The sequence below is a fragment of the Drosophila albomicans genome, chromosome 3 (genome assembly GCF_009650485.2).
Source record: "Drosophila albomicans strain 15112-1751.03 chromosome 3, ASM965048v2, whole genome shotgun sequence".
Classification (NCBI taxonomy): Eukaryota; Metazoa; Arthropoda; class Insecta; order Diptera; family Drosophilidae; genus Drosophila; species Drosophila albomicans.
The window spans coordinates 52,047,790-52,060,599 of NC_047629.2; the positions used below are offsets into that span (position 1 = coordinate 52,047,790).

The 12,810-nt window shown below is 38.6% G+C and overlaps 1 protein-coding gene across 7 annotated transcripts; it reads left to right on the plus strand.

Annotated features, from left to right (window-relative positions):
• The first annotated feature begins 287 nt into the window (after positions 1-287).
• On the plus strand, positions 288-10,749 carry LOC117569212 (uncharacterized). Of its 7 annotated transcripts, none has more exons than XM_052005266.1 (10): positions 288-490; positions 4,040-4,191; positions 4,246-4,680; positions 4,788-5,037; positions 5,100-5,688; positions 5,796-5,944; positions 9,087-9,304; positions 10,020-10,075; positions 10,296-10,322; positions 10,424-10,749. In XM_052005266.1, exons 1-10 carry the CDS (start codon positions 392-394, stop codon positions 10,612-10,614), a joined length of 2,166 nt encoding a protein of 721 aa, XP_051861226.1. In that variant the 5' UTR covers positions 288-391; the 3' UTR covers positions 10,615-10,749. The 7 variants fall into 7 exon arrangements, with proteins under 7 accessions (XP_051861226.1, XP_051861229.1, XP_051861228.1 ...); XM_052005269.1 differs by having other exon boundaries at positions 10,449-10,596; XM_052005268.1 differs by having other exon boundaries at positions 10,386-10,438.
• Positions 10,750-12,810: the final 2,061 nt, after the last annotated feature.

The window sequence follows — 12,810 nt, forward strand, 5'->3', positions numbered from 1 at the left end:
CTATCGACTCCTGCCCCTGCTGAACTTGAGGCATACCGAAAACAGCCGCAACTCATACTCCCAAGCTGAGTTAACGCTAAAAGGCTCTGACTGGCTGTCGATGGGCATTAAAATTGAGCCACACTCATTAGCATGTGTGGCAAGGTGAAAAGTATGCTTCACTTAGCTGCTTGCTGGCGCCAGTGTGGCAAAAGACAAAGGCAGAGAGAGAGGGCAATACTCTAGTCTAAAGATAAACGCTTCGATGACGCGTAATCGATGTAATCGATGCAACAGTTGGTCGCCGACGTTGCCGCAATCAGTCGCAGAGAATCTCAAGCAGCAGCAAAGTTGTAAAAAAGTTTACTTTTCTTTAACGGAATTCAGTGAAATTGTCGCGCATATAATAAAAATGGTTATCGATATTAAAATGTGCCGCTTTGATAATGTGCCGTGGGGTTTTCGGCTTGTCGGTGGAGCCGACTACGATTATCCGTTGACTGTGGTTAAGGTTAGGCACGATCCTCATAATAATCATCAATAAAGCACACACCTCTATGGCACACACACCTGATCGGTGTGATGTGACCACAACAAAGGCAACCGCCGCATTATTGTTTATGCTCGTGTGTTGCATCAACTTTTCGCTTTGCGCATTGTTTGGCTAATTAATTGCAAATATTTCATTGTCCGAACCAATTATGTAATGCTGTGTGTTGTGAGTGTAAATATGCGTACGTGTGTGTGTGTGAGTGGATTTGTTTGTTTGCAGTCAGTTATTTGTGTGGATTATTTGCGAATTTTGTTAATTAAAGTAAACTCGGCATTTGCCAAAATGCCAAAATGCTGAAATACTAAAATTGCCCGCCTCTCGCTTTTTGTTTGTCCAACTCGTCAACAGAGCTCGCGGCGCCGGCCCCAAATGCATTTTTGTGCTAATGAGCCGCATAATGCGACTGCTATAAATTTATTCAAATTTTAATTGTTGTGACTCTTCCGTCGTCCTCTCTCTCTCTCCCTTCCCCTGCCCTTCTTCGCGTTGCAAAAAAAAAATGGGTGCAAGTGGCAGCCAACTGGCAAATGTGTTGAGAGCAACAGCAATAAATTAAGTATTGGCCAAAATAGAAACAAAATTCAACTTTTAATTGGCAAACTGTGCACCACATACTCACACACACACACTCTTTCTCTCACACACACACCCCACATACCCAATACATATAAGCACACAAGTTTTTGCGAGGGCTGCAACGCAAATTGGGCAAAGTGCCGGAAATTATGTGCAGCACAACTTTTAATGCTAGCTAATTTTTGCAAATTATTATAATTTCATATTTAAGCTGCCAGTAAATAGAATTGCTGAATAATATGGATTTGCTGATTGCTGTTGAAAGCCGATTAGGAAAAGTGTAGTAAATGAAAATCGGGACTAATAATTTCGTATTGAAATATTCACAATATAAATAATGACAGTTGGTAATAATTTCGCATCAAAATATACTTAGTTTGGATATAGAAATATTTATAAACTAATGAATGAGATTTGTGCTGTTGAAAATTTTAGTTGTTCCCACATTTCTATATCTGATTTAAATATTTTATATTTGGCTACAAAGTGAAATTTTTTCCCCCACACTTTGAAAAGCATATTCACAAATTTCATTATTATTATTATTATTTTATGAGCATTTATATATATAAATTCAGTATATTTTGATACGAAATTATTATTTATATTTTCAACACTTTAAGCAATCACAATTCACACATCCTACGTACTCAATATTTAAAGTAATTCATCTACAATAAACATATGCTTGAATTCTATTAATAAATTTTGCAAGACATATTTCATTTTAACTATGGGCAGTCAAAAGATTTTATCTACATTATTTGCTTTCATTGCGTTCTTCCCATTCCTGAACACTTCATAAATCGCTAAAATTTAAATTTGAATTAAGAAATCAAATCATTTTTCTATGGCCCATTAATAAGCAATAAATCTTTCAACAAAATTGCGAAATTTGAAAAATTTCAAGAGCTTTGACTTGTATAATAAATCATATGAAAATTATTATTTTGATATTTTTTACTCATAAATTTCAAAGCAAATGAATTCAAATATGAAGTAGAAAGTGATGAAATTTCATTCCTCAAATTATTGAAATGAAATTGAACTAAACTAAACATTTTAAATGCTAATTTATAGAAATTTAGCATATTTAATTGGAATTTGTGTGCAACAAAATTGATTGGAATTTATAGAGTTTGAGCTGATATTTAACGAATTGATTAAATGGAACAAAATAACTTGACAAACTTTCAAATTGTAAACAATGCTCATTAAGCAGGCAACAAACTCAATTAATTATTTTTGTGTATACGCGGGACTTGGCATAATTTATGAAGCAACCCTCAGGCAGCAGCCGCGTGCCACATTCAGTGGCATTGTCTTGTCTGCCTTCCGCTTCTGTTACTGCTTCCTCTCTCTCTCTCTCTTTCTGCTCTTTCTTACTCTCCCGTTTGTCACTTTGTATTACAGTTTAGCCTTACACCCAATTCGCGGCTCGTCTTATTTTGTGTTTTTTGTTGACATTTTGCGCGCATTTTATTTATATGCACTTTGCACGCGACCAAGACAATTGATTTCGTATCTGCCGCACATTGTGTTTCTTTTTTGTGGCAGCCACTTTGTAGCAGCAACGTGCTTTTCTTTTTATATACCCGCTACCCGTAGATATAAGGGGTATTCTAAGTTTGTGTCTCTAGCAAAATGAGAATATCCTAAAAAGTATAGATAGTCTTGATCAGAGTCAAAATGCGATTTGATATAGCCATGTTCATCTGTCCGTCTGCTTGTGTGTCTGCCTGTCTGTCTGTCCCTATGAACACCTTGATCTCAAAGACTATATGAGATAAGAGCTCTACCCGTTCAAATTCAAATTATATGTTAGAAAATATCTTGGAAAATCTTTTGTATATCAAAAACGTTTGTTACAGATTGATAATCTGTTTTATTTGGTACTAAGAATTATGTGCTTTACTTTAGCATTTTTTCGAACATACTTTTGGTATGTCTTTAGAATTATACGGTAATATTTTGCTTTTAGTAAATAGTATATTTCATACTCTATGGTATATATTGATTGATATAACAAATATAGCCTTCGAAGTATTTTCGGTATATATATTTGGTATATCTTTAGAATAATACCGAAATGTTTTGCATTTAGTGAATGGTATATTTGGAACTCTTTGGTATATTTTGATCAATGTACCAAATAAAGCCTTTGGTAGATGTTACTATTTTTGGTATATTTGTTCGGTATATCTAACAATAATACCGCACTGTTATACTTTTAGTGAATAGTATATTTTGCACTCAATGGTATATTTTTATCAGTATACCCAATATAGTTTTCGGTATATTTCAGTATTTGTTGGTATATTCATTTGGTATATTTTTAAAATAATACCGAAATATTTTGCATTTAGTTAATGGTATATTTTGGATCCATTGGTATATTTTTTTTTTATCAATATACCAAATGAAGCCTTTGGTAGATTTGACTATTTTTGGTATATTTGTTCGGTATATCCTTAGAATAATACTGCACTGTTATACTATAGTATATTTTGTACTCAATTGTATATTTTTATCAGTATACCAAATATAGTTTTCGGCATATTTCAGTATTTTTTGGTATATTCATTTGATATATTTTTAGAATAATACCCAAATGTTTTGCATTTAGTGAACGGTATATTTTGTACTCTTTGACATATTTTTATCATTTTTGGTATATTAGTTCGGCATATCTTCAGAATAGCACCACACGGTTTTGCTTTTAGTGAATGGTATATTTTTTACTCAACTGTATATTTTTATCAGTATACCCAATATAGTTTTCGGTTTAGTTCAGTATTGTCTTTATATTAATTTGGTATATTTTTAGAATAATACGGCACTGTTTTGCTTCTATTCAAAATGGGTAGCGGGTATCTCACAGTCAAGCACACTTGACTACAGCTTTTATACTTGTTGTTTCTTTTGCTACAGGTAACTGAGGGCAGCATTGCCGAGGAGGCGGGACTGTGTGTGGAGGATATCATTGTGCGCATCAATGATACGGCTGCTACGCCCCTCACGCACGATGAGGCACATCGCCTCATTCTGGGCAGCGGCAGCGTCTTCTACTTTGGCGTCTATCGGTAAGTTAATGTAAAATTAGACTCAACAAACAGTTGACACGCTTTTCCATGCAGCGAACACGAAGAGGAACTGCTGCCCGAGGGTCCTCGGAGATTCCCGGTGAGCGCGAGTTCATTGACCAAGTCACCGTCGCCGGGTCGTTCCGAAATGTCGCTGTCGCTGCCATCGCTAACGGAAGCCACAAAAGCGCTCATGCCGGAAGAGGAACAGCAGCAGTTCGAGACGGCGACGGAGCTGGAAGTGGATGCGGAATGTCGCCGAGCCATGACGGAAATGCATGCGGTGGAAGGCGAAGGGCAACTGGAGCAGCAAGAGGAGCAGCAAGAGGAACTGCAGCCAGTCCAAGTGGACAACCTTTATTTGCCCGATTTGCCCGATCGTCCGTGCTCGGTGCTGTCGGAGCAGTCGGAAATTAAGCTGGTGGAGGAGGAAATTGCCGCCGTGCTGTCCGGCGAATCGGAGGTGCTGAAGGAGCACAATGTGCTGGGGTATGTTGCCACCATGATGATGATGTTGCATGCCGCATGCCGCATGCTGCATGCCGCTGCGTTGACTTTCCGCACTCACTTGCTCACACTTTCGCACTACAACACAGCGTTAATTTCTATAGAATCTTCCCCAAGCCGGGCGTCTGCATGACCAGCGATGTGCTGCGCTCCCTCAACGAGGAAGTGACCAAAACGAAGCAGGAGAAGGAGAAGGAGAATCGCAAGTGGTCAACGTTCCTGCAGCGACCCGATCGACCGGTGCCCAAGAGCCGTCAACAGCTGGAGGCGGAGCGAAGAGCGGCGAATGCCTACAAGGTGAAGATTGTGAAGTCAGCGCCGCGCGACAAATCTCCCATGGTGAGTAATGTGTGGCATGAAAAAAGAGACACTGAACAGGCATCAACTTAAGCGCGTGACAGCCGGAAGCGAAGCCGGAGGTGAAGACTGAGACGGAGGCGGAGACAGTGGCAAAGGAAACGTCCCCAGAGGCAGCTGAGCTCAAGGCTGAAGAGCAGCCAGAGGAACAGAAGGAAGAGGAGGAGGAGGAGCCACTGCCCACGGATAGTGAAGTGCCGAATTTGGAACAATTACCAGAGAATGACAATGGCAGCGAGGTTGCCAATGCAGAGGCGGATGGCGAGCAGTTGGAGAAAGCGGATGCTTCCAAGGAAGAGCCACAGCAAGACAGGGAAGCAGTAGAGGAAGAGAGAGCAACTGAAGTGGAGGTGAAAGAGACAACGCCACCGAAAACCGATGAGGAACTTGCGCTGGAGAAGCAACTGTCCGATGTGCAAAAACAGCTAGCAGCACTCTCATCGTTGCCCTCGACCATACAGTCGACCCTCGATGCGGTGACCAAGCAGCTGGCCGAGCTGCTGCCCACATTTAAGCTGCAGCAACAGCAGCAGCAAGAGCAGCTGCCACAAATCGATGAAGGGGAGCAACAGGCAGAGAAGGAGGAGGAGGTGGAGAAGCAACCTGACCAACTGGCCGCAGGCGAGAATGAAGGTGCAGGCTGGCAAAATTATGGCCGAGGTTACAGTAATTAAATTTTTCTAATGGCGCACTTTGCATACTCCCATTTCCCACACACATACACATACACACACACACAGATAGCAGGAACGTGGCAGCACCATGTGAAAATAATGAGGATAAATGCGACGCCAATGACCTGGAAGTGGCAGAATTTTCCCACTCAAATGGCGACAATCGTGAACTGGACGAGCAGCTCAGCGAGCAGCAGACCCTCAAGAAGCAAAAGGTAAGTGCCCCCCAAAAATGTGGCAGCAACCAAACATACAAAAAACAGGAAGCGTTCTGTGTATATGTAACTGGCAAAGAGACCCTCAGGATATAACAACTCAAGCTCTCCCGTCGAGCTTCTGCTCCTTATAGACACTATTATATGACTGTCGCATTCCGTCTGTCTGTCCGTCCGTCTGTCTGTCTCTCGTTTTTGTCTTTTGCGGCAAGTCTTCTTTAGTTACCTGGCAAATTAAAATTGCTGCCTCGGGTAATAAAATCTGTTTACTGCAATTAACTACAACTTTTACACACACGCTCGCTCTCACATTTCGACTCAACTCAACTCAACTCAGCTCAGCTCAACTGAAGGCGGCTCACACATGAGTTGTTAATTTTGTAAATTTGAACAGTGCCTGGCGATAAGTTTTCGCACACAACCCGTTTGAACATCAACTTCAATTACGACTATTGCCTTCGGTTTGACTTGTTCTGTTTCCCCTTCTAATTAGATTGCTTGTCATTCATTAATTGCACTCTTACTCTTCCCCTGAGGATATTACAACTTTGATGCCAAGTATGTGCCAAGCAGTCGAAGTTGAAGTCAAAGTTAATTTGCATTTTTAATTTCGACTAAAGGAAAAAAATATATGAAAAGAATAAAATTAGAATGAAATTCCAAAGTAATACAATTAAAATATTATTTAAATTGCCAAAGGCAAAACCGAAATATTTTTAAAAATATTTATTTCAAAGGTGGTAACAACTATTCGTTTATTTTTGAGCTAAGGAATATTTATAGCCGTAATAAACTTAAATTTCGATGAGAAGTAAAATATATTGCATATTTTATGAAATATATTCTTAAAAGTGGAATCGATCAAAATAGTTCGAAGAGAAATGAGAATTTGTTAAAGTATCTCTTAGATGCTTTCACCACAACTTGATTATCTTTGAGTTAAATAATATTTACAGCTTTAGCTTAAGCTTTAATGGGCAATATAATATATCAAATTGAAATATTCGAAATTGCAAGCGAGTGATACTTCATTAAGTTTTAGAGAATTTCGATTAAAGTATCTTTTGGATGCTTTTGCTTAGTCCATGTTATTTCGATTTTCGCAAAATGAAATTTGAATAGTTGAGACTTGTCAAAGTTGTCTTAACACAGCTCAATAATAAAATTTGAAAAATCAATTTTAGGCTGAAGTCAAGTAAAATAATTATTTGAAATAGTTCTTCAAGGCAGACGTCCAACTATTCGTTTATCTTACAGCTTGATGAGGAATATTATAATTATTATTTTACTAAAATAAGAAATACAATTTATTATTGCAATGAGATGAACAAGACCTAAGACCTTCAAGCTGATGAGGAATATAATATATAAAATTTCAAGAAATACAGAAACCCAAGAAATTTTATAGAAGTTTCTTTTAAGTGCTTTTGATTAAAAAAATGAAATTAAATTTTTGAATTGTTTAATGTGCTTTAAACGCAACATTTATAAATAAATTAATAAAAAAATTGAAAACAGAGAAGCGATTTGATGATGAAGTCAAATAAATCATTATTTTTAATTAGTTCTTCAAAATAGTTATCCAGCTATTGATTTATCTATGCGATACAGAATTCTAATAGCCACAAAAAAGTTAAAATAGGAATATAATTTATAGAATTTCAATAAGCAAGCAATTTTTGAATTTGTTTGAAACTTTCTTTTGCCAAGTCCACTTTAATACATTTTTGTTTAAATTTGAAGCATTTAAATGAAGCCTTTCAATTGTTTTAACGACATCGAATATTAATAGCTTAAAATTAATATTGGAATTGAGAAAAGCAAAGTCAATAAAAATATTAATTTTAAAGAGTTGCCCAAATATTTGTTTTTAACGTCAACTATTAAACTGGGTTTGAGCTAAATAATCTTTACAGCCACAATTAGCTTTCAATTTAATGAGGAATATATTTGAAATTTATAATTTGATCAAAAATAAAATGTATACAACTCCAATATATAAAATTTCAATTGATTGAAACACAAACAAAGAGAATTTTAATGAAAGTTTCACTTAAAAGCTTTCCAAACTCTAATAAAGCACTTTTTAAATGCTCACAAACTGAAATTAAATTGTGTGTGAATGTAAACCAAAAGCGCAATAAATCTATATATACGAATATGCTTTTAGGGGAAATGTATAAAAATAAATAATATGTTTTGTGTTTCCTATTTTTGGTGAATTTAAAATAAATTCGCAGTGGAAAAAAATAATCTTAAGCTTCGGCTCGTCGAAGATAAAAAGTCTGTTTTGTGTCAGAGCAAATTCCAAGACAGTGCTTTCAAGAATTATGCTTACGCTTGGCTGCACAGTCGATCAGCACAGTCGAGCATAGAATTGACTTTGCCCAGTGGCGATGTCTTTGTATCTTTTTCTTTCTCTGGCTCTGTCTCTGAATCTAAGTCCAACTCTATCTGCATCTCTATCTCAATTCGTATACTTGTCTCTGTCTCTGTCTCCGTCGCTGTCTCCGTCTCTGTCGCTGTTGTTGTCGTTGTTGTCGTTGTGGCTGTCGTTCGTCTCTGTTTGTGGTGGCCTCTTTTTTTTTTGGACACTTGCCCCCCAGTTTGTTGCCACAAATCAAATTAACTAAAATGCCATTTGGTTTTTGTCTTTTTTCATTCACCTCGCTGTCTCTCTCTCACACTCACAGTCTCCCTTTTTCTTTCTCTCTCTTCTCGTCTACTTGCAGCATAATGTGCGCTTCCAGGAATAGTTTAGCATAGTTTACTAGACGCAAAAAAAGAGCTTAAAGCAAGCTCACAAAACTTTGATAAATTGCTGTGCAAACTCTGTCAGTTTGTTAAATACCTATTTAAAACATTTAAAAATTACACAAATTTTAAATCTAATTCGCAAACTTCAATAAACGAATCTCAGTTCAGAGAGTTCGAGTTGAGTTCCTTTTGGGGGGTGTGTCCGCAAATAAGGCAGAAACCGAAAGACAATTAATAGGCCAAAAAAAAAGCGAAAAGAACTCGAAGCCAGTGCAGCATTTGCTTTCTCTCTTTAATACTCTGCTGACTTCTCTCTCTCTCTCTGTCTGTCTCTTCTCTCTTCTGTGTTGCTGCTGTTGCTGGACCGAATGTGATGACATGCCAGAAACACAATGTCATTGAGGAGCTTGAGGAGCATTTGGTGCGCAAAAACAATCCGAAACGTTCGAAGCGTGCCTTTGGTCCCCTGACGCCATCATCGGAGCGTCCTCTGGTGCTGCCCGGTGGCAGACGCTGGTACCGACCCAAGGATGCCTACAATGATGAATTCATTGCCGAGACGCTCAGTGCCCAGGCGGAGCTTATAACTGGCAGCACGCTGGGGTGGGTAGTAAACAAACAAACATCCAGAAACACACCAAAAACACCAAAAACACAAACGACAAATCTACAATTGTTGAATGTTGTTTGACTAGCCTCTTGTCTCTTCCCTCTCTCATCTTCCGCACTTGCCTCCAAGCATACTCAATTGCAATTGACATGGCTAAAGCCGTATTGTCAGGCGGGGCATGTGTGGCATATTGCCATGTACTTGCCTCATATTGCCATGGTCACAGTCACAGTCACAGTCGCAGTCACATCTCATCCTCTCTTCATAAAACTCATTCTCATTTTCTCATTTTCCATGGCACGCCTGCAACAACAACAACCACTTCGACAACAACAACAACAACTACAACTCCGACAACAACGACAAATTTTGTCAACTTCGTCAACAACACCCGGAATACAACGACATGCCATAATTTTGCGTATTAACAGCTGCCCCTATGAGAGTCCGTTGCTGGGCTACGATGCCAGGTATTATTACAGTCACAGTCTCAGCCAAAAAGCAACGTTCACCCGCACAAAGATTGCACTTTCATTAACATTATCATATTGAACGACCTCTCGCTGTCACCCCTTTCACTTCCCTCTCTCTTTTTCTCTTTCTGCCTTGGCATGCACTTGATTTTGACTTTTGCTAGATTTTTTTTTCGTTTTGTCGGTTTGGGGTTGCATGATTGCATTCCTTTTGATTTTTGTATTTCATTCGTAGATTGCGTTTTGGAATCGTTTATTCAATGGCGAGCACATCACACGACAGCGTTTCAGGTAAAGTACAAACTGCACTTCGATTGCGATTGCAAAGCGACTTCGACTTCGATTGCGATTGCGAATCCGTTTTCGATTTCCTATTTGCAATTGCAATTGCTAATAAGACTAACAACGTTTCTGTTTTCTTGGGGGTTGGGCTCCGCCCTTCTCTTGTACTTAACCACTTTTTGAAATTTTTGGTTTGCAATTTTCGATTTGTTTGCGGTTGTTGCCGCAGGGAGCAGCAGAGCCTTAGTGTGGCAAGGTGAGTTTTACTTCCCCCTCTTCTTACTCTTCTATCGCATGCTCAACGTGACCAAAAGCAAAGACTCCACTCTCCCTGAACTATTCCCGTTCACTATTTAGTTGAGTGTGCGTTGGCTTTTCGCAGGGTCAACTTCATGAAGTACCAGAAGCCGGAGCGTAAAATCGACCTCAATCGCAGCGAGGTGTACAAAGTGGTGCATCATCTGGATAGGGCGCCGTTGCATGGCATCGAGGTGCGTGCCCCGCTTGTGGCAGCCGAATCGGACATACGCCAAGCGTTGCAGTCATAGAAGCATATTCCCCAACCAACAATTTGTCCCCCAGTTTTACAAAAGAGAAATATAGCTATCGTATATCGTATAAATATATAACATATATATATATAGTTTGTTGTCTGCTTGTCAAAGGTCAACATCATTAAAGTTGCTGTTGCTTGGTTTGGCCTAATGTGCTGTTGCATTACATAATTTGTCTGTGTGTGCTCCAGTATGTGTGTGTGCAACATGGCGTATGTGTAATATGCCAAGTGTCAGACATGCGGTGGCTGCGAATTCGTGCATGTCTCCGCCGCAGGGCGCTCTTGCAATTTTCTTCTTTTCTGCATAAACACGCGGCTTGCTCTATGTGTGTGTGTGTGTGAGGGTGTGTGTGCTGTTGTGTTGTATTTGTGGTGTGTGGAAGGAAAAGCAGTCGACAACGCTCTTTGGAATTTGCATATGTTAAAGCAAATGAATTGGCTTGTAAACGAAATGAAACCAAATTGCAAAATGACAGCCAACAGCACAATAAACTCGTATTTAGTTATGGCTTACACACACACCCGCACACACACACACACACACACACTCAAATGCTGTACTGAGACTCGTCGTTGTGCACAGATCAAAATCGGATTGTGAATGGCTGTCACGTTAATGCCGGGTCGCAGGGTTCGCTGGCTTTGGGTGCTCACATTTCACTTGCCCTCGGTCACAAGCCAACAACAACAATACCGAAATGCGGAATACGGAATACGGATGACACACTACGGATACGGCCACGGATACGAATACGGAGAGAGATCTCTACGGCAGCGACGCGAGGGGTTGCAAGGTTGCGGATGCGAAATTATTAGCCATTTTCATCCAAGTTAAAAGTCGTCATAAAAACGCGCCAACTTCGCCAGTTGCCAGTTGCCAATTGCCAGCTGCCTGTTTGCTTGCGGCTTTTTATTCTGGCTTTTCTTGTATCAATTTTTGTCTCGTAGTTTCGCACTCGCGTGTTTCGCTTTTCACACGCGTTTAATGCTTTTCCCACTCAGCTCAGCTGAAGCGACCGACGTTGATGGCGACTCGTCCTGAACTGTCACTGTCACAATATGTTGGCATGTTGACTTCCCATTATCACTGCCGTTTGCCGTTTGCCCATTGCCCACACACACACACACACACACACTCCATGTTGCCATAGTCTTCGTCCTCGTTTGAGTGAAGTTGAATATTGTATTTTATGGTGAGCATCATCGTCGTGTTTTGGGACAAGCTTTCTGATTTGCTTTGGCACACTCTTGTTAGAGCTTTCGCTTCGCGTGCAGCGAGCTTGAGCTAAAAACTCAACGAGCTTCGACGGTGCCACCTGATAAGGAAGTGAACGAGCTGCCGCAGTCTTGCAACAGCTGCGATGGAGGCAAGGTCGTGGCAAGGAATAAGAACTAATCAAAGCTTTATATTTGTAAGTGAAATGCGAAATAAATCATGAAACTAAATTGTGATTTCTTGGTTTTGAAACTTTGCTAGAGATTTTGCAATTGCTAAAATGAAGCACACAAAAATATATTGCCTACAATTTAAATATTTAATTTTTAATCTAAATACATTTTGATGAAACACATAATAAAGCTATCATCTTTTTAAGATTGAAACTATAAATAATGTTTATATTTTAAATTGAGCTACAAAAATATGCATCCGAGTCATAAATATAATATTGACTTTTCCTACTCTATTTAAATGTAGTATTAAATACTAGATTTAATATAATAAAATAAAATAAAATAAAATAATAAAATATTGACTTTTCTAAATATACTCCAAATAAAACTTTAGAAATGAGCAACACCCAAAAACCTTATGTATTTTATTATCTTTTAATAAATATAATATTAACTTTTCTTAAAGTATTCCAAATAAATAAATCTTCCAAAACTATTTGCATTTTGTACTCTATTAATAAATATAATATTGACATTTTTAAATGTGTTCCGCATCAATAAAATTTTGAATTGAACCTCATCCAAAACAATTTGTATTTTGTAGTCTATTAAATAAATTTTCATTCAACACGAAACTAAACACATTATGGTGAACAATTGAAGTAAAAATAAAAACCTTCTCACACAATCATGATGAAATATGGCTTTTGCAACCAAATAAATGTTAAATGCGAAATAAATCTGGGCATCAAACAACATAAAATCGATTGTATAAATAAATCATACTGGATATTAT